Consider the following 19382-nt stretch of genomic DNA (forward strand, 5'->3'; position numbering starts at 1 on the left):
TCTTGATTTGATTTGCTCCTTTTTATGCACCCCCACCAGAGGATGTGTATGTTCTGTGGTACAACCTAAGGTGACTGAAGTTTTGACAAATGCCATATTGTGACAGAGAATCTTTTTTAATATCGATCCCAATTGGCAGGGCTTTCAAGTCAGAGCTGAGTGACAGGATTAAAGGTGCACTATGTAGTTTTTGGGTGAGGGAATTTTAACCCTGTGTCTCCATTGACTTGACTTTCTATACCATAAACACACTAAAAAAACTAACTTTATATGTTTGTATGACGTTAAAGGACAGCAAAATTCCATGCTGTTTTAATTTGTTTGTATGTGGCGGACCCTGCCACCTTTCTAGCTTCAAACAGCTTGTTTATTCAGTTAATGATAAATATTTCTGAATTTGTATTATTAATAGTTATAGTAAAATTCAGAGTTTGAATTTCTTCTCCAAAACTACATAAAAAAATGAGGTGCAATGATGTGCTGGTGGGTAGACGGTGTCCTCGGAGAGAGCCCACCTCTTGTGAGGGCCTCTTGACACCCTTCTGCAGGTTGGAGGCCTCCGCCACACTAACTGTCACACATACAGCCTGTCCCCAGGAAAAACAATGGTGCAAATTCCAGTGCTGTGTCCAATTTAGACCTACACCGCACTACAGGTTTTTCTATTTGAGTGTAACAAGGACACCACGCAACCAAGTGCAATACACAGTGAAAAAAAAAAACAAAATCCCTGCTGCAGTTCGTGCAGAGTAATTGAGTCACTGAGGACAATCGCTATAATGTTTCATGACCGAGAAAGTGTGACTAATGAAATGCAGGTAGGTCTGTAGACGTATTTACAGTTTTAACTAAGTGAAGTAAACAAGACAGACTTCCTCACACAATACCAGCAGGCATTTAATTAATGGCCATTTGGGGCCTGCATACTAAATAGGAGACTGAGAGAGAGAGAGAGAGAAAGAGAGAGAGAGAAAGAGAGAGAGAGAGAGAGAGCCATGCAGGCACAGCAGCCAATGGCAAAGAAACTTCTGAGAGACCTGCAAATAGCAGGCAGAGCCAGACTACTGGGCAGAGCTGCAAGTGGTCACTCAACCATGGGATTAAAAAGCATTTAAGCCTTGTACCAGCAGCCCCCCTCCACGCCTTTCGTCCAGCTATGTTATTTCTGACCATTCAGGAGAACAGAGGAGACAAATGTTCAGAGCCCGGGTTGTTATTGCTGGTGCAAAACTGCGGGGTTACAGTTTTTTTTTGTTTTTTTTTTTACCACGCCAGCATCTATGAGCGTACCGCGGTGCTTTCTTGCAGAAAAACATAATGAGCCAGGCTAAAAGGGTTTCTGTGTTCTGGTTAAGGTGCAAAATGGACTGTCACTACTGTTTATTTCATTCATGTCCGGATGTAATGGAAAACATGCAATCAAATGTAGGACACGTTTGCCAGAGTGGTTCGCTTCACACTCCTATTCACACTTCTAATGCCCCTCGGGCAACAACAGGCAAATTTATGACAGGGTATTGATGTATTTATAGGGGCGCTACAGTGAGTGCATGGGCTTGATTAGCCCAAATCAGTGGCACGGGATAAATCACCAGCCACTGTGTCCTGAATGTATTGTGCTGACTGTTGGTGCCAAGAGGATGTCGGTGCAAAAGCTTTTGATTCGTCGGTCGCTGGAGCACCGCTGCACCCTGCCTGACTGTGCTTGTTTTGATGGGCGATGATGAAAGCACAGGTGGATGCGAGAAAAGCTCCCCTCCCTCGGCTGCCGTGGACTCCTCCTCTGTGGTTTCCTATTAGCGTGGGAGAGGAGGTTTGCAGTCTGGCTGCTGGGCGCAGTGGGTCAGTGCTCACAAAGCTCTGTTTGTTCCCTGGCCTGCAGGGCTCCCAGGGTAAGCTTGGCTCCAGAGGGGAGACAAACAAAAAGGCACCACTGTCTCACACACTGAAGCTGCTCCCCAACACATTCGTCTTTTCTGCTCAATGGGGGTACATTTCTCTTCTTAGGAGAGGAATGGCAAAAGGAAACAAGTTTTTTTAGAAACAGGGCCTCGGGATAACAAAACCGCTGTTGTTCTGAGCTATGTATTTTTTTTTCTCAGTTTAAATGCCATTTTGAGTTGTTGCTTGTGGTGATGTGTGGTTTTTTTTCCCCCCTTTTGCTTTGTGTTTTTCATCTCCTTTTGTCTTGCTCAGACTCTGAGCCCTTTGTCTTGTGCTGCCGTATCAACATATTCCGAGTGAAACCCAAGGAAACCGCCACCAGCAACAGGCACATAACACTTCATATTTACATTTCAGCCGCAGTTGCTAACTTTAGAGGTATTACATAAAGCCCTGTTGGACCGTGTCTGGTGCAACTAAGATACCGAAAGGTGTCTCAATCAATTAATAATTCCAAGGTATCTCGCGTGTCCATACGCCTGCTTGTGATATTTCTAAGGATGAAATAAAGTGAGGGGTGCTCTCACGGCTGCTGTCAGGTCAGACGTTCACTGTTGCTGTGCTGCAATCTGCAGTCCAAGTATAACTCCATTATTGAGGGGACTTTAAAATGGGAGCTGTGTGACACACAGCGGGATGATTTAGTTTAATGACCATGGCAGTGACAGTGCTGTGATGGAAATTGGACTCCCCCTGCAAATTTACATCACTTGAGGGTACTTGGGGCTCTTTTAGCGGCTGCACTCCAGAGCACGAGCCATCAGGAGGTCCTGGATATGTCATGCTTGTCACCTTCCTTTAAGTGCATCTGCAGACGTGGGAGAGGGATTAATATTATATAGCCTACGGAAGCACAGAGGCCGTCTTATCAGCGCTGCAGATGTGATAAGCACCTCTACCCCCACGAAAAAAAAAGAAAAAAAAAAAAAAGAAAACCAGGAAAGATCTCCAAGCAAAGAGACAAGCATCTCTTTGTGTTGTTCCCTCACACTGCTTCAGAGTTTCCAATGCGGCTTTAGTGGCAGATATGGTGCAATTTCACATCTGTTGTAATTTGATGTGCCTGGATCACCCTCTGTGAAATCGTCTTGATCGCAACATGGCTCCTTTCAATTATTTAGGAAGTTGGCATATGGCTTTAGAGATAGTAATCTGATTTCTTTTGATTTTGAGGTATTGAGAATAGCTTACGCCACGAGCCCCAGTAACAGCTGCGCGGGGGACGAAAAAAAACAACAAAAAAAAAGCCCGTCTCTGTGATCATGTCATTTGGTAGCTTAGCATCTACTCCCCGTTCTTTTCACAGAAGAAAAGTATTGATTTATTTATTTAACAGAAAATGTCACTTCTATGGAAATATTTCCCATCATCGCCATGACACCCATCTCGCATTAGTCCACATCAATGCAGATGTCAGTGTGCACAAATTGCATTGCCCTCAAACTGATTCTGAGCTGTGAATGGAAGTTATGGCAACCACTGCTGTCACTTCAGTTTTATCAGAAAAGCACCCCATGGAACCATGGAAACAAGATGTGACACACACAAAAAAAAAAAAAAAACATCTACATCAAAGCCAGCATATACTGTAATTAGAATTTATTGAAGCCTACTCAGTCAGAAAAGGTACATGATCCGCTCAGCCTTTGGATTCAGTCCCATACCTTCCATTAAACACAGTACAGTGCATTAAGCCTGGGTATTACATGATGAAGAAAAAACACGAATGGGCTCATTTGCGAGTCTGTTGCTGTGAAGAGGAACATGCCATCTATGTGTTCCAGTTTTAGTGTATGAGAAGAAATGGTGCATGCATACGAAAAGAAAGGAAACGCAAAATATATTTGTCATATCAGAAAATCCTGATATCCATTTCATGCTAACAGGCATAGCTCTCCGCTAGTCAAACTCGGAAAATAAATATCTGCATGCATAATAAAATAAGAGACCTCAGGGATCTTTGGGAGGGAAAAAAAAAAAAAAAAAAGATATGATTTCTCACAAATGTAGCATGGTTTCTTACACAACACCCAAAATGCGTGCCACCCACCAGCGACAGGGCATGATGACGCGGCAGGCTACCTGGCACCCTCTGTAGTTGTAAGGCCAGGGCCAGTAGCCGCGCAGAGGCTCGCAGATTCTCTGGCAGTGAGTGTAGCTGCGCCGGCATTCTGAGCAGCAGATCCCCTGGTGGTCCAACATGGTGTCAAAGGTCATGGCGCCTTCCTCTCCGGCCGCTCCGCTGCGCTGCAGTTTGGAAGCAATGTAAATTTTTTTTCGGAGAGGATCTTTTTTTTTTTTTTTCTTCTAAATTTACACTCATTTGCAAGTCAGATGTTTTTCAAAAAAAAAAAAAAAAAAAAGATCCTCTCATCCTCCCAAACATGTGACTATGCTTCTCGAAGGCAACATGAATTTTTATAACCGATGGGAATTTTCACTTCAGTTCATAAGTTCATCAATATGGAATGGCAGCTGTTACCCCTGTGACCTGTAATTATAGCAACTAATATGACACCCTCTCAACAGCCGCAGCAGTATACAGTAAACTCACAGCTGACTAAATCCAGGTTAACACTTCTATTTCTGTGAGAGCACATGTTTTAACAAGGCTGGCGCGGGGTGTTATGCAGGAAAAGTGTTGACAAACAGAGAAACTTCGCTTCATAATGTTACTTTGAGGGTTGCTTCAGGGCTCAGTGTATGCCTCTTGGTAGTTAATCAAAAATTCACCAGCTCTGGAGCTTGTTTATCGTCAACGGCATTGTCGCTGCGGCTGGCACTCACGTGGTAGGGGTTTTCAGGATTGTACGCTGACCCCGCGGTGGACTGTCCTCCCTCCTCTTCCTCCACAGCTCTGGAGGTGCCCTCCTCTGCCTGACTCACCGGGCCCCTCTCCTCGGCAGCTGCCTCCAACTCCTCCATGTTAAACTGCCGTTTGGCTCGCTGTGTGTCTCTCTTCCTCCTCTCCCCATCTGTTACAGCAGCCACGAGAGGCAGGAGTATTGGGTCAACATCCACAAGGCACCATACATGTCCTCAGAGCTCAATCCTACATAGCTGGGACTGTCTCGCATGTCCTGAATTATTAAATTAGCAGCAGTGATTTCAGGCAGTCTTGCATATTTCAAGATCATTCTCTTTTGATACAAGAGCCGGAGCTGTTTTTGGTGTACGGCTCTAAATGGAGTGTGTGTTTCGAGATGTTCCAGTGTTTCGGCAACTTCTCAGAATCGGGATTTTACAAGTGTGTCAGCAGATAAGCAGGGCAACCGAGATATGAATAAACTATGAGAGAATGGACAATAATTCAAACGAAATACACTTGTACTGTAGCTCACAACCCTTTTTTCTCTAATGTATCCGGCCTTGTCAGATTAAGTGAAGGATGCTGTCAGTAGATAGGCTCTTTAAAGGGGCTGTTTGTAAGAAAAGTTGATTTTTGAGTCTCACTCCCAACTCGTCAAAAACTGACGCTTTGGGATTGTAGGATGGGTCGGCCACCATCCCAAAGCATCAGTTATTGACGAGATTGAGACTCGAAAATCAACTTTTCTTCAATTAATCTGAGAAACTCATTATACACATGGTCAGTGATGATCCCTCTCTGTCTGCCAATGAACAAACTAATGTCTCAAGACGTGAAACTTTAAACATGACCTGGGATTGAAGGAGCAGTATGTTCGTTGAATCAGTCAAACATTTTGTAAAATTTGTCAAAAGAATGTGATGAAACAGCAGTTTTGACATTGTGATGTCTATGTATTGTATAGCAGAGGTACTATCTACATAAGTTAGCATGCTAAATAGCTAGCCCCAGGCGTCCCAGTCCAGAAATCCTACTACTGGCGTAAACACTAATAATGCTCCTCTAATTGCAGAGCTCTCCGTCTGAACCACTAGCTGCATGGCTAACTGAGCTAATTGGCTAACGACAGCCACAGTAAGCAGCAGTTGTGGTAGTTGCTGATATACTGAACACAAGTACTGGTGTAATAAAGATGTAATATGGAAGAATTGGCCACCTGTATAATTCAATCAATCAACTGTAGCATATCACCTGGAGTAGCTGCTGATGCTAACTGTTTGCTGCAGTTAGTTAGCTCAGTTAGCCATGTAGCTAGTGGTCTGGACTGGGAGCTCAGAGTGCCAGGGGAGTGTTCACACAGTTAGCACTGGAGCGTCAACCTGCAGGTTATTCTTGTTATTTCTTCACATTCTGGTGATCATTTAAGTTCATTTTTGAATATTTCAAATTACAATTATTTATATCGCACCTGTTAAAGGTTATGGATAAATGGTTGAAAAACAGTGAGCTGAAAATGAGCTGTTATTCAGTCGTCCCTGTCACCTGCTATCTTTAAAGAAGCACTATGTAGCTTTGTGGAGGAAATTTTAATCAGACGAGAAAAATCTAAATTGGTCAATGTATATTGTTATCAAAAAACTTTTCTCTGGGGATAACACAACTTTAAACTGTTTTACTTATGTTTACTGTTTATATTTAGCTTCAAATAGTGTCATGTGGACTGTATTTTTTGAAATATTTTCTCCTTTAAAAATGTTATTTATTTATTGGAATTTCTATTTTCTGAGAACATCTTGTTTATTCAGTTATGGAACTAGATACTTATTATTAAGTTTGTGTTTTTACCTGATTAACATTGTAAATATTATGTTTCTGACTTTGATTTCCCTAAATTTGCATTGTGCAGCTTTAAGCCCCCCTGCATGCATGAAGTGAGCAATGCGGTGTTCACGTGCTGCAGCCGACTCATTAGATTAGTTGAGCTTCGCTTCAATCTTTCCAAGAACCCCTTGGGTTCCCTCTGAAATACAAGTACCCCTGATTGGGAATCACTTGAGTGGACCGCGCTCTTTGACAGCAGACTAGTTTTGTAGACGGGAGTGAATCAATAATTGCCAGAAAGAAGAGAAGAAATCAACCTTTAGGATAGATAGGCTGGAGCCAGTAAATGGGAAGTTCCCCACAAAGACCCAGAATTTTGTTGCTCAGGAAGCTGGTGTCCTTCAGCGGCTGCTCAGCTGCAACCCATATGAGGAGCTCCTCATCAAACCTCACTGGCATGGTTTCATCTGTCTGGCAGGAAGAAACAGATAATGTCCTTGATTCACTGAGAAATGACAGTGTTAAAAGCAAGCAGCAGATCCTCTGTAATTTCTCCCCCCCCCCAATTCTCAACGTTCTCTGTCAAGTGGTGTGCATATACCAGGTCAAACATCAACGAGGCTTTGTTGTGAGCTCCCATGTGTGGAAGGCTGGCTTTGATTTGGGATTTTATATAGCACTTGTCTCCTCCAAAGAAGCGGATTCCGGTTATTCCCTGCACCAAATCACAGAGATGCCATGTTTACACTCACGGCTTTGCTACTTTGCTAAGCACACACAAAGTCTCAGCTGAACTACCTCAGGAAGAGAGAACAAGGACAAACTCACTCACAATTTGAAAGTCATGAATCTCCACAGCCTCCTCAGCTCCACTCCCAGTCTTAAATCGCTCCAGGTTGTTGTCAGAATCAATTTCCACGGAACCGTCCCTCACCTCCCCATTGATGTTCATACTGTATCGAACATTATAAACCTGGCAGCAGAGTGGAACGTCGGAATGACTGATTAGTCAAGTTATGTAAATCGCACTGTGGCAGACACAATAGAAGTGAGACAGAGAAAAACAAGCTTCCCCTGTGCCCGTAATTGTCGGTGTTGCCTCTCCTGCAGAAATCCTGTGTAGTTTAAGCACACCGAGAATTGAGCAAAACACCACGGGGGATGCTTCTGCAGACCTTGAAAGGAACGTCTGCCCTACAGGTGAGCTCAATAAGACACAAATAAACATTACACCGCCGCACAGAAGACGGAGGAGAGCAGCAGCAGCAGCAATTTATTAAGTTTGCATGCATTGTCGGCGGAATTAGATGCAATTTCACGGCCTGAGTTGTGATGATGAATATGATTATTGATAGGATTAGGGGATTTTGTAATCTACTTTCCGTTTCCCGCCAAAAAAAGCAACACAAAGCCTCCCTGTTTTCACTCCACACATCTGCATCTTGAAAGGGGGCACTGCAAGCGTAATCCTCAGTCAACACTTACGTTTTTATCGCTGGCTTTCCACAGGTAGAGAGCGGCCGTGGATGCACACAGCATCAACACGGCGCCGACAATAAGAGCCACGGCTCCGAATCTCAGGAGGCGACTGACTGCAGCAGAGGTCGGCGCGCTTTGTTCCTGAGCAAAGTTCACATTCAGACGACGCAGAGTAAGACACACACTCGGCGACAACCAGGCCGACTGATAACATTCCTGGAAAACCTTTAAAGAGTTTCATTCACGCATCATGGATGTCATTTATGTTTCTAATCAAATAGTTTTTAAGCCCGTCTTACCGGAGGCGTGCAGTGTTCGAAACAGCCGGAGCCATGAGTGGTATTTTGGACTTTTTCCATACCCTCTCTCATGATGTCCTCTGTAATTCCCCCACTAATGCTGCTGCCTCTCTGTGGAGAATCAGGTTATCCAGCAGGAGGCTTTTTGACGCCTCAGTGCGAATGACGTACAGTCGAGCCAAATTTGTCGTCTGAATGTTACCTGCTGGTCCAGGTTGTACCTAAAGCAAGGCGGCCGTCCTGCGGCACCAAACTAATGCTTCAGACTTTTGAAGCAGCTCAGCAAAGACTGTCCCGAGTTGAAGGCAGTGATGTAATGGTCGGGAGAAAGGTTATGAACTGACCTTTCAGTCAGCGTCAGGAGAAAAACATGGAAGTGCTCTGCTGGAATGTGAATAACAATACAAAAAAAGTGCCATTTCATGAAACTTTTACTCCATCTCAGAGGTGTATATTGTACTTTTCGCTCAGCAACATTTTTCTCTGAGCTTTAATTACTGTGGTTGCAGAGATGGCAAAAAAAAGTCCACGCATTCTTTACACAAGCAGAAGGACAGATACTCGTGTGAACAAAGTAAAAGTACAAGTACTGATTCAACGTCTTTACTCAAGTAAAAGTGAGGACCAGGCTCTGGAATGTACTCAAAGGAAAAAAAGGGTCCCTCTCAAGGACATTTCATTTGGCCATTTCTGTGCAAAGCTAACTGATGCTCATGTCATTGAAAGATTATTAAACTTAAAGGCAGATTCAAGAGGATTTCGTCTGAGTGGTCCCTAAATGCAGCACAAAGGTAGCTGATTGCCAAATCTCATTCCCAGGAAATCAAATACCAAAATTCGAGGACGGTAAAGCGTTTTGAATAATGAATATTTCAAGTATCAAGCCTATTTTGAGAAAGTACACATATTTGGGCAAAACATTTAGGGAGTGAAAACAAAAAATCATCAGAAAACTAAATATTCAGGTAAAGTACAGATACCTTAAAAATCTACTTATGTACTTAACAAAGTATTACAGGTGTTCATACTCATCCTGTGCATGAAAACCACGTATCTGTTTGTGATAAACTGTTCCTTTACGGGCTGAGAACACGATCCTCCTTCTTCAGCTAAATGAACTTTTTCAAACCCCTTGTGGATTAACTGGAAAATGCATAGATTTTCTGATGACTTTAACATTTTTTTAGACATTTTAGAGACACCTGCCTCTCACAGATTTGATAGACTATGATGCATTGCAGGAGAGTAAACAACTTAACAGTTTATACCACAGGCTGTTAAAATGAGACCAACCTTTAACATCTAGAGCGGAATGCAAAGCAACATGAATGCAACATACACTTTACTCAATATGTAAGGTTCTTAATGGAGGTTGTGGTGGAGTATTTTCACTCAAGTAAAACATATTAAGTAAATGTACTTTGTCATACTGTGCATATCTTACTTCAGAGCGAGTCATTGCAGGACTTTTGCTTGTGCTGGAGTATTTCCACACAGTTGGAGTGCTTCTCCCGCCACATGTCAGTACTCACGAATAAGTCGGCCACGCTTTTCAGACAATACTTGCACATCTTTCCTTGAATCGCCCACCTCCAGTGATCTGATGTCAATAACGTTGTGAGCGAGTATGAATAATGCAGATGTGCTCCAGTTCCTGGCTGGTTACAGGTGTCAGTGGGAGTGAACAGATTGCGCTCCCCGAAGTCAAACTAGGTCTTTATCTTCCCGCGGTACGCTAAGACAGCACTAACTTGCAAAACCGCACGCTATCGCAGACGCACACATACACACACACACACACACACAGGCGTACCCTCTGCTTAATTATGAGTTTTGTGATTTGACAACGGCGGAAAAGGTAGTCTCGTGGTCAAGGTTACTCCGTCCTTGTTGTAACTCAGAAAAAGAAGAAAACACAGTAAGAAAAGTGGGATTCAAATGTGCAGTGCTGCTGTTGCTTGGAAACAGATTGAACCACATTTTCTGGATAATTGGTAAGCTGGGAAGGCAATCAGAAAAGGTGAGGGGATTCTTTGACCTTCGAGAAAAAATATGTAATTGTAAGAGCATTTGATCAGCGTGGCGTTATTTGCATGCAAATGGAGGCGGCACAATAACTACATTGTGTAGAATAGAAAGTATATGACACTGGCCTACACTTATCAACGTGGCTGTGATCGTTGGAGGAGCACATTTTATTTACCGCAGCTTATAAGCCTTTAAGGCAAATGAAATGCATTCAGTTGGCTAATTGAGGTTAGTCTGCACACTTTCTGAATGTCTCCTCGGGACAATAGGTTGAACACTTACTATGAGATTACATTCAAGTCCTCTAATAGCTCAACAGCAAAAACAGTTTTCCACATTTTTAACTCTTTATTTGTGCAACAATGTGACAAAACTCTACCACGCACATGGCAATCTTTCATATTGATTGTTTTCCACAGCAGGAAGGCCCCCTCGCAGCCCCGATGTCCATTGGTCATGCCCCTTAAATAGTAACACATGCTCTTGAAAATGTATAATAAAATTCTTCTTTACATTGAATCATTATGAAAAATATATTATTGATGTACAAAAATCTTGCATATTACACAATGATACAATGAACAGTCTTATATGAGCCGAAAGGACACAACATACTACAAAATACAGCAACAACCCAACATAGAGTCAATTAAGATCAAAGAACTGTACAGTAGAAAGACAAATTCCCTTTTTTTTTTTTCTTTTTCCTTTTTTTTTTTTTTTGGAGCTTTAAGAGTTTGTGTATTCCGGGATGGAGATCTCATCCGTTTCCTGTATTCGGGCTGGCGTGGGCGGACCAACGAGAATGTAATCAAACTCCTGGTGTTGGACTTTCTCATACACGCTCTGCAGACCGTTGGTTTTAGGCAAGTGGGCCGGGTAGTAGTTTTCCCTCCTGGTGTCGCGGGGAAGCGAAGCTGTCTTGGAGAAAGTTGACAGATGCGGCCCACAGGCCATGCTCGTGTTGGGCCGCGTCGCTGAGGGGCTCCAGCACCGGTCCGAGTGTCCCAGCACCTTGCATTCACTCGTGCAAGCCCAGAGACCTGTGGTGGAGGGGGGGGGGGAGAAACAGTAGAGCTGTCAGGGAGGAGAACCAACACATTTGCTGGATCACCTGGTTGAGGTTAAAAAAAAAAAAGTGATCCCAGGTAATCAGATGATTGATAGATCTAGAGAAAATGAACTGCCAGCTAATGATGGCTGGATGTAAAGATTTGCTGCTTTTCTTCGGACAAAAGAGGCAATTTGAAGAAGTCAGTTTGGGGTTTTTATCAGCATTTTTCAAATTCTTTGAAAAGAAAGAAACAACATCTTACTGACAAAATGATTAATCGATGAGAAGTCACTGTCAGATTATTCGACACTGAAAACAATCTTTTGCTGTAACTGGGTGCGATCTGCGTGGAGCATTTTCTTGGATTAAAGCACAGCCCACACTATAAGAAAGCGAGGATCTCATCTCCCCAAACCTTCTCATCTTCCCTCCGAATTTCTTGCGGCTTTAGTTCTGTTTTTTTTTTCGTGACACTCACTGTTCGTCGGCGGCGACTCTTTCTTGTGCACGTCCCCACTTATGTCGGAGTCGCTGTCATTGAAGTCGCTGTCCCCTTTTCCGCTGTCCTTGCCACTGATGTGGGGATCTCTGGCTGAGATGGTGGTGAACGAGTTGCCCTTCCATATCGTTATGGGCCTGACCGTCTCTTTCCCGTACCCCGGCAGCGTGGAGTAACCCTGCGAAAGGCACAAACACATCCCACGCAGATTTTGAGTCAGGAAGCCAAAAAAGACAAAAAAAAAAAAAAAGTCAGTTTGAGGCACACTTTAAAAGAATATAAAAATACTTGCCTTTAATTTGCCCTCCATCACTCGGCTGTTTGACTCAAAGATGCCTGCTGTCTGCCTGCCATCCTCGCAGGCTGCCTCTGTTGTGTTGCTGCTGGCCAATGGAGGCTTCTCTGGAAATGGATGGGCATCAAACGCTTTGCCTTTGTGGCTGGCAATCAATGAATCGATGTGACCACTTTCCACTTGCTCCACATTCGGCGCGTCTTCTTTCTCCTCGTAGCCCCCCTCCCTGGTCTCCTTTCTCCTGCGGTTGCAAATGGTTGTGATGAGGATGATGGCCAGCAGGAGGAGGGAGCAGCTCCCTGCCAGGACGATGATGATGGCTATGGACATGTCCCACTCGAAGAGCTCCTCGCTGCCATTTTGAGACGAGGAGGGCATGCTGGGCAGGGCTCCCTCTGTGAAGCTCAAGTGAATGACCGCCGTGGAGCTGAGCGAGGGGGAGCCGTGGTCGCTGACCGCCACTGTGACTTTGACACTGTCTGCCTGATCGTACGTCAGCTGCCGGCTCACGTGCACCTTCCCTGTGTCTTTGTTGACAGAGAAGCCCAGGTGTCCCCCCTCTGTGATTTTAAAGGACAGCTGCGCGTTTGCTCCCTCATCAGCATCTGTGGCCTTTATCTGGGTTACCACATAACCCGCAGGTGCGTCTTTGGGCAGGAAAACCTCAGCAGAGCCCTTGTAAAGTGGTGGCTCGATGATAGAGGGCTGGTTGTCATTCTGATCAACTATTTTTAGCCTGATGACAGCTGTGCTCTGCAGCTGTGGTGACCCCCCATCACTCGCCTGGATGTGTATGTCTAGCTGTTTCATCACTTCGTAATTAAAACTTCTCAGGGCGTATATGGAGCCAGACACCGAGTTCAGAGACACAAAGGTGTTCACGGGGGAGCCCATGATGAGGCCGTCCACCAGTCTGTACGTGATCTTGCCGTTATTGCCCAGGTCCGCGTCTGTGGCCTGGACCGTGGTGATGTAGGCCCCGGGGGCGTTGTTTTCCACCACTGAAACTTCGGTGACAGCTTTGCTGAAGTGAGGGGCGTTGTCGTTCTCGTCGCTGAGTCTGATGGTGTACTGGGTGATCTTTCTCAGCGGGGGTGACCCGAAATCCTCCGCCATGACCGTCAAGTTGTACTCACTGATCCTCTCCCTGTCCAAATTGGCCGCTGTCACGATCATGTAGCTGTCCTCGTAAGCCTGGCGGAGTTTGAAATGGTCGTGGCCGTACAGCGTGCAGTGGACCTGGCCGTTCACGCCCGAGTCTCTGTCCAGGGTGCTGATCAGCGCCACCAGGCTGTCCTTGTCTGCCGCCTCGCTGATGTACGCGATGCCCGTGGTGATGGAGGTCATCGGGGTGATGCTGATTTCTGGGGCATTGTCATTAACGTCCGTGACGTGAATGATGATTTTGCACACCGAGGGACTCGGGTTGGGTCCCAGATCGGTCGCCTGCACGTCCAGCTCGTAGGTGCTTTTGTCCTCGAAGTCCACCGCGCTCCTGAGCGTCAGGCGGCCCGACCTGTTATCCACTTGGAAAAGTTCTCGAATCTCGTGAGAAACCTGTTTTCCGAAGCCGTAGACGACCTCCCCGTTCAAGCCCTCATCAGCATCAACTGCGTTCAGGTCCAGGATGACAGCGCCGACCGGCGCGTCCTCCGGCAGGCTGACGGAGAAACTGTTCTGGTCAAAAACCGGACTGTTGTCGTTAAAGTCGGTCACTTTAATGGTGATCTTGGTTGACCCCGATCTGAATGGATTCCCGCCGTCTGTGGCCACCAGGTCCACAGTGTATGATGACTGAGTCTCCCTGTCTAGCTCCTTCATTAGCACCAATTCCGCATATTTAACCCCATCCGCTCTCAGGAGCACATCAATGGTGAAATGACTGTTGACAGAAATCTGATAGCTCTGGATGTAGTTTGACCCGACGTCTGCGTCCGCAGCCGGGTCCAGGGGGATCCGGGAGCCCACGGCCGCGTTCTCCGAGATCTCCACTATAGATTCCCTGTTTGGAAACTCCGGAGAGTTGTCGTTGATGTCCTTTATTTCCACCTCGACGTGAATCAATTTATAGCGATCTTTGGAGAAATTCACCACGTCAAAAGTAATGAGACACTGTGGAATGTGTCTGCAGATTCGCTCCCTGTCAATTCGCTCCCCGACAGCGAGCTCCCCGTCGCTTTCTCTCACCCTGATGAATGAAGCGTTGAATTGTTTCATCATCCTGAAATTGGTCTTGGAGGAATGAGACAGACTCAAGGACATGTCCTTGGCAAGGTTTCCGATGACCGTACCTGGTGCGCCCTCCTCATTGGTCTGGTATCGAATAGTATTTCCCTCGGACCGAGCCGGAGAGGCAAATAAAAACTGATGGACGGAGAATATTAAAATCCACCGGTGCCAATAAGTTACAATCTGGCCCCGTACCATCTTCGTGGTGATCTTCCCCCCGGTAAGCAGCCTCGTTGCGCGCAGAGCGGATGAGAGCGGTTCACCTCTGGAGTGCTGAGCTCTCCATGCAGCTCCCGCGTTTATGAACTGAACTGTGGCTGGAAGTGAAAGTTACTTGCTCCTTTTGCGCGCAGCCAGTCAGACGCGCTTGTTGCCTCGCCTTCTACACAGCTCAAAATTCTGCAGTGGCGGGGGTTTATACGGCTCCTCATGCTAATGAGACGAAGTGTGACCAATCCCTCGCTCTAGAATTAAAAATACCCCCATATGAAAAAAAAAAAAAAAAAAAAGGATGAAGAAGAAAAAGCTCTAAGCCTGTTTTCAGAGTGAACACTGAAGGGAAGTTGCAGAAAAGGAAAAAAAAAAAAGAAGAAGAAGAAAAGAACAGATATTCCATTGCTTGAAGATAGTTCCTGCTCTGTTTATCGTCTTATTGCAGCCATTACCGAGTGATGGTTTTATTTAGCAAGAAGCCCGTTTTCTTCTCCTTTTGATGTTCGCTTTCTTGTCCATGGAGCGAGTTCAGGTGCGTAAATGGGCGCGCGCACGCGAGCAGCTGCGTGTGCGCGCGAGCGAGAGTGCGCACGTACTCGCTCTCACAAGGCCAGCTCCATTGTCTTCTTCTTCTTTTTTTTTTATGGAGGGCTGAGCAGAGGTTCGGTTCAGGGGTGCATCTCATCCGAGAAAGGCTTTTATTATCTGGAGACGCATTCGGCGAGAGAGCCTCCACAACCTCTCCATCACCTCGTGCAGTGTGTGTGTGTGTTTTTTTTCTTTCATATATATTCTGGTTATCTGAAATGTATGAAGACATGAACAATGTTACACATCCCGATTTGTGACTTGAATGGAAGAATAGCATGTGAATAAAAAGAGGGGCGCTTTCAATGGTTTACCTGAGAATATATTCTCATTTTTTGAGGTGAAAGGATAAGTTCACCTAAAAAAAAAAAAAAAGGAAAAATGCTGTCATTGTCTATTCAACCCCGCTCCAATGGAAAGTCAGACGAAGAAAAGAGGAAGGCACACAAAGACACTACCGAAAAAACTGTCTCCAGACAGCTCGTCCAGTGTAATCAAAGTCTCCTGAAGCCTTGAGATCCCAAATTGAGTTAAAAAAAAAACAAACAAACAAAAAAAAACATTTACTCAGCAGCCCAGCATTTGAACTCATGCACCCACTTCAGACTCAAATTAAGTTTTGATCTCAGGGCTACTGGAGACTTAATCACACAACAACATAGAGCCTTACTTTACGTTTTAAAACAAGTCCCCATCTATACCAGTTGTTTAGGAGAATGCTCTAGGCCTTTTGCTGTGACAGGGGCAGATTTGAGGGGAGGGGGGGCAACAGGAGTCTGGACCCCCGTAGCCCCCCCCAACAGAGAGTCTGCGTCAATAAGGCAATGACAGATTTCGTGCCATGATGGGAAATGAGGGAAAGGCAGAAATAAAGAGTCTCAGCAGTTAACCACCTGATAAAAAATGTTGAAATTGTAAACACTGTTTTAAGTCCTATTTGTCCCTTGTCTGAATGAGATATTTGTCTTTTTTCTTGGGTTGTATGTGCCCCCTAACAAAAAAGCTGGCCCCAGCCTGCCCCCCGCCCCCCATTAAAACTGGCCTAGAACCGCCACTGGCTGTGAAGGTTCAGTTAACAATTTTGGGTGAACTTATCCTCATAAGAGCCTTATCTATAATTTCCAAATCTTACCTCCTTCTCCTCTCAGGGTCGTTGTCTTTGTGCAAAACTGGGTTGCACACTGAAATGTCAGTTTGTAGTCCCCCTTATGCTGCACACATACAGGTAATTAGATTTCGAATAGAAATAAAAGAAGAAAATATATATACAATTATTAATATACATACATACATACATACATACATACATATATCTCCTGGGTTTAGGCTGCAACCCCCCACTCTAAAAATACTTCCTATGTCATGAATTTCTGATTGCATCTGATTCAACTAACATTCAGTGGATGATGATGATGAGGATGAGCCATTCACTTTTTGCACCTTTACATTATGCAGTTTAATGAGAACTACACTATGCAAGCACCCATTTTATTATTTACTTTTGTGTGCTTTTGGTTTGTGGCGGTTTGGGGCTATAAGCTCTTTAGTTCCAGCTGAGGGAAATCTTAACGCCGGAGCATACAGTGATCTTTAAGACAATAGCGTGCCTCAAACTCTCTGGCAGTGATTCCTTGCTTTCAACATGACAGTGCCAACATTCAAAAAGCTAAAAACCCATGAAGAAATGGTTTTCAAAGTTTGGCGTTGGAAGAACTTGACTCGTCTGCACAGAGCGCCATCACAGCACATCTTTGGGTTGAATTGGATGATGATTTTGAGCCAGGTCTCCAAACACCAGTAGCCAATCTCTGTAAAGCTCCTGTGATTAAAAAAATTGCAAATCCCTGTTTCCAGGATCCAGACGATTGTAGATTCTTCCTAGCAGGGCAGAGGATGCTGTTGCAGAGCACCAATGCTTATGGATCATTAATGACTTATTGACTGTTTGGCTGTTCACATACTTTTGACCATGTAGTACATATATCAAAGTGCTCTAATCGGGCACAGTACAATGAAGAGTTGTCGCAATGCTGGTTTTTCTTGCTTGGATACAATATATTGAAAAATACCAATGTTCAATACCATTTTCAATACCGCAGGGAAGAATTTATCACTAGTGAGGGAATTTTTTTTAGATTTTTATTACATACACGCATATATGAAGCCTTTAACAAGACACAGAGACACAACTTTACTTGGGTAGCATCAGACAGCAGGATGAGGACTGATTATTAGTTACTGAAGAACGAGTAAGGACTGAATCAGGAGCGACTTGAGAACAGACTGATAAGTTACAGGAAATACTACATTAATGAATCTTTGGGTAATGATAACATCATTATGAATAGTCATACTGACCACCTTCTTGATGTGTTGTCCCTTTAAACTATCATCTACTTGCTGATTGGCAGGAAGTAGTGAGGACGCATTAATTACTTATTGATGAATCATGAATCACTTTTTCTTTTGTTAGCATCTTCATGTTAAGTGAGTCATCATGTTTATTAGTTACCCAACAGCTTTCTCTAATACTAGTTACTTAATCATTAGTTATTGATTTTGTACGCTATTGTGAGTGTTACCGCAACATGTGTCAGACAATAGTGCAACACCACCACGATCCGTAACATCAATATTCCACCACTGCATTGATCGACAGTTCTCCGGCTCATCTGAGTACTGTACCGGATTGCACTCATGCTCCTGTTTTGTTGTACAGGTGTAGTATGTCAACACTTGTTAAGATTCTTCGCCACATTCTTCGAAAACTGAAATGTGGGATCTGATTTAGTTTCCACCTACATATGTTTGCATGCCCATTCTTTCTTTTTGAATACTCTTTCCAACCTCTACTGGAGCTTATTAGATTTGATGGAGTGACTTTTTTTTCCCCCCACCATAATTATGTTTGTTGCGCTTCTTTGTTCTGCTGCTGTGGAGACTGCACAATACAGCAGAGAAACCCTGGAGTATAACTGTTCTACTACCCAAAATCTGGATAGAAATCACTTGTTCGGGGGCCTCTGCTCACTATTCATCTCTGACTATTTACTTCTAGCTTCTCCATCTACTGTGTTTCTAAATGAGGTGTGGAAGAGAGCTGTTTAAGTTGACAGCTTGTGTGTGTTTTGCTGGGAATGATTCATTAGTCAGCCAGAGTCCACGGCGTGCTGCTGTTGAAGCGCAAACAATAATCTGATACAATAACACTAACAATAGCAATAATAATCTGAAACATTGTGAAAAAGCCCACAGAGGCACATTGAAAGGAGAAACGGCTGCAGTAAACAACAAAGGTAGGAGGGCAATTTTACAGTTAAAAGTTTCCAGCTAATGGAGAAAAACAACTTTGACAGCTTGTATGTACTTTATTAAAGCAGAGGTTATCACACGAAGGAGCAAACAGTGTTAAGATCTTGTTTTAGAATAAGATCATATGTTAAAACTGCTACAAATACAGGCAATAACTGATAATTTTTCCTGTTTATTTGGGTTACACCAAGGCTGACAATGTTTCTTGAAGCACATTGTCGAAATCGTCCACTTTATAGAAATATAAAAGCAAGTTTCCCGAGTTATTTACTCACTGCACTATCAGTGTGATTAGTGTGCAGAGGTTTCATGTTGATAAGGAAAATGAAGATCCCTTCAAGCTGAAATCCGGCAGAGATAACACATTTGGGCAACGCACGGAACATTTATTCCGATGCAAATGCAGAAAATTCATTTTCACCTGCTTCCGCCTCCATCCCCAAATTAATTTCTTCCAACGCTCAAAGACACAAGGGTCCGGTGTGTAGTACCACCAGTCTGAAGGTAAAAATATTCTGTTCTTCTGTCATTGGGTTTCTTTACTGTGTTTTTCTGTGATGGTCCCAATTCACACCGGGTCCACGTGGATGTCTGATGTTTTCTTTAACTTGTGCTGTCAACAAGAGGCTAAATTTGGCGGTGCTCCACTGGGGATGAAATTGAGAAAAATGGCGGCGTTGGCACCGCACTCAGGGGGATTTTGTAAGAAGACTGGTTACAATAAAAGCAGCACTAATCAGTATTTTCATAGAAACAATGGATGAAATGACCATGTGCTTGTTAGCAGTGACAAACCCACGGAGGATTACCAC

At 44.2% G+C, this 19382-nt stretch overlaps 2 protein-coding genes across 2 annotated transcripts; both read right to left on the bottom strand.

Moving 5' to 3' along the window:
- Positions 1-3963: 3963 nt before the first annotated feature.
- On the bottom strand, positions 3964-8424 carry cnmd (chondromodulin). The gene is made up of 7 exons (XM_037110074.1): positions 8353-8424; positions 8060-8194; positions 7407-7547; positions 7176-7289; positions 6892-7045; positions 4732-4919; positions 3964-4191 (listed from the first exon to the last, which is right to left on the bottom strand). Exons 1-7 carry the CDS (start codon positions 8422-8424, stop codon positions 3964-3966), a joined length of 1032 nt encoding a protein of 343 aa, XP_036965969.1.
- A 2291-nt stretch (positions 8425-10715) lies between these two features.
- Positions 10716-15136, bottom strand: si:ch211-199f5.1 (protocadherin-8). The gene is made up of 3 exons (XM_037109862.1): positions 12226-15136; positions 11913-12111; positions 10716-11423 (listed from the first exon to the last, which is right to left on the bottom strand). Exons 1-3 carry the CDS (start codon positions 14653-14655, stop codon positions 11110-11112), a joined length of 2943 nt encoding a protein of 980 aa, XP_036965757.1. The 5' UTR covers positions 14656-15136; the 3' UTR covers positions 10716-11109.
- Between the last annotated feature and the right edge of the window lie 4246 nt (positions 15137-19382).

This window comes from Acanthopagrus latus, chromosome 9 (assembly GCF_904848185.1).
Source record: "Acanthopagrus latus isolate v.2019 chromosome 9, fAcaLat1.1, whole genome shotgun sequence".
NCBI classification, from domain to species: domain Eukaryota; kingdom Metazoa; phylum Chordata; class Actinopteri; order Spariformes; family Sparidae; genus Acanthopagrus; species Acanthopagrus latus.

What these genes read in the sequence shown, in the direction of transcription:
- si:ch211-199f5.1 (XM_037109862.1), bottom strand. Translation starts at nt 14,655, where the DNA reads ATGGTACGGGGCCAGATTGTAACTTATTGGCACCGGTGGATTTTAATA. An exon ending in TGATGGAGGGCAAATTAAAG is followed by an intron (nt 12,112 to 12,225) that starts GCAAGTATTTTT and finishes TGCCTTTCGCAG; the next exon opens with GGTTACTCCACGCTGCCGGG. An exon ending in AGAGTCGCCGCCGACGAACA is followed by an intron (nt 11,424 to 11,912) that starts GTGAGTGTCACG and finishes CCTCCACCACAG; the next exon opens with GTCTCTGGGCTTGCACGAGT.
- cnmd (XM_037110074.1), bottom strand. Translation starts at nt 8,424, where the DNA reads ATGAGAGAGGGTATGGAAAAAGTCCAAAATACCACTCATGGCTCCGGC. An exon ending in GGAAAGCCAGCGATAAAAAC is followed by an intron (nt 7,548 to 8,059) that starts GTAAGTGTTGAC and finishes CTCTGCTGCCAG; the next exon opens with GTTTATAATGTTCGATACAG. An exon ending in CCAGCCTATCTATCCTAAAG is followed by an intron (nt 4,920 to 6,891) that starts GTTGATTTCTTC and finishes CTGCTGTAACAG; the next exon opens with ATGGGGAGAGGAGGAAGAGA.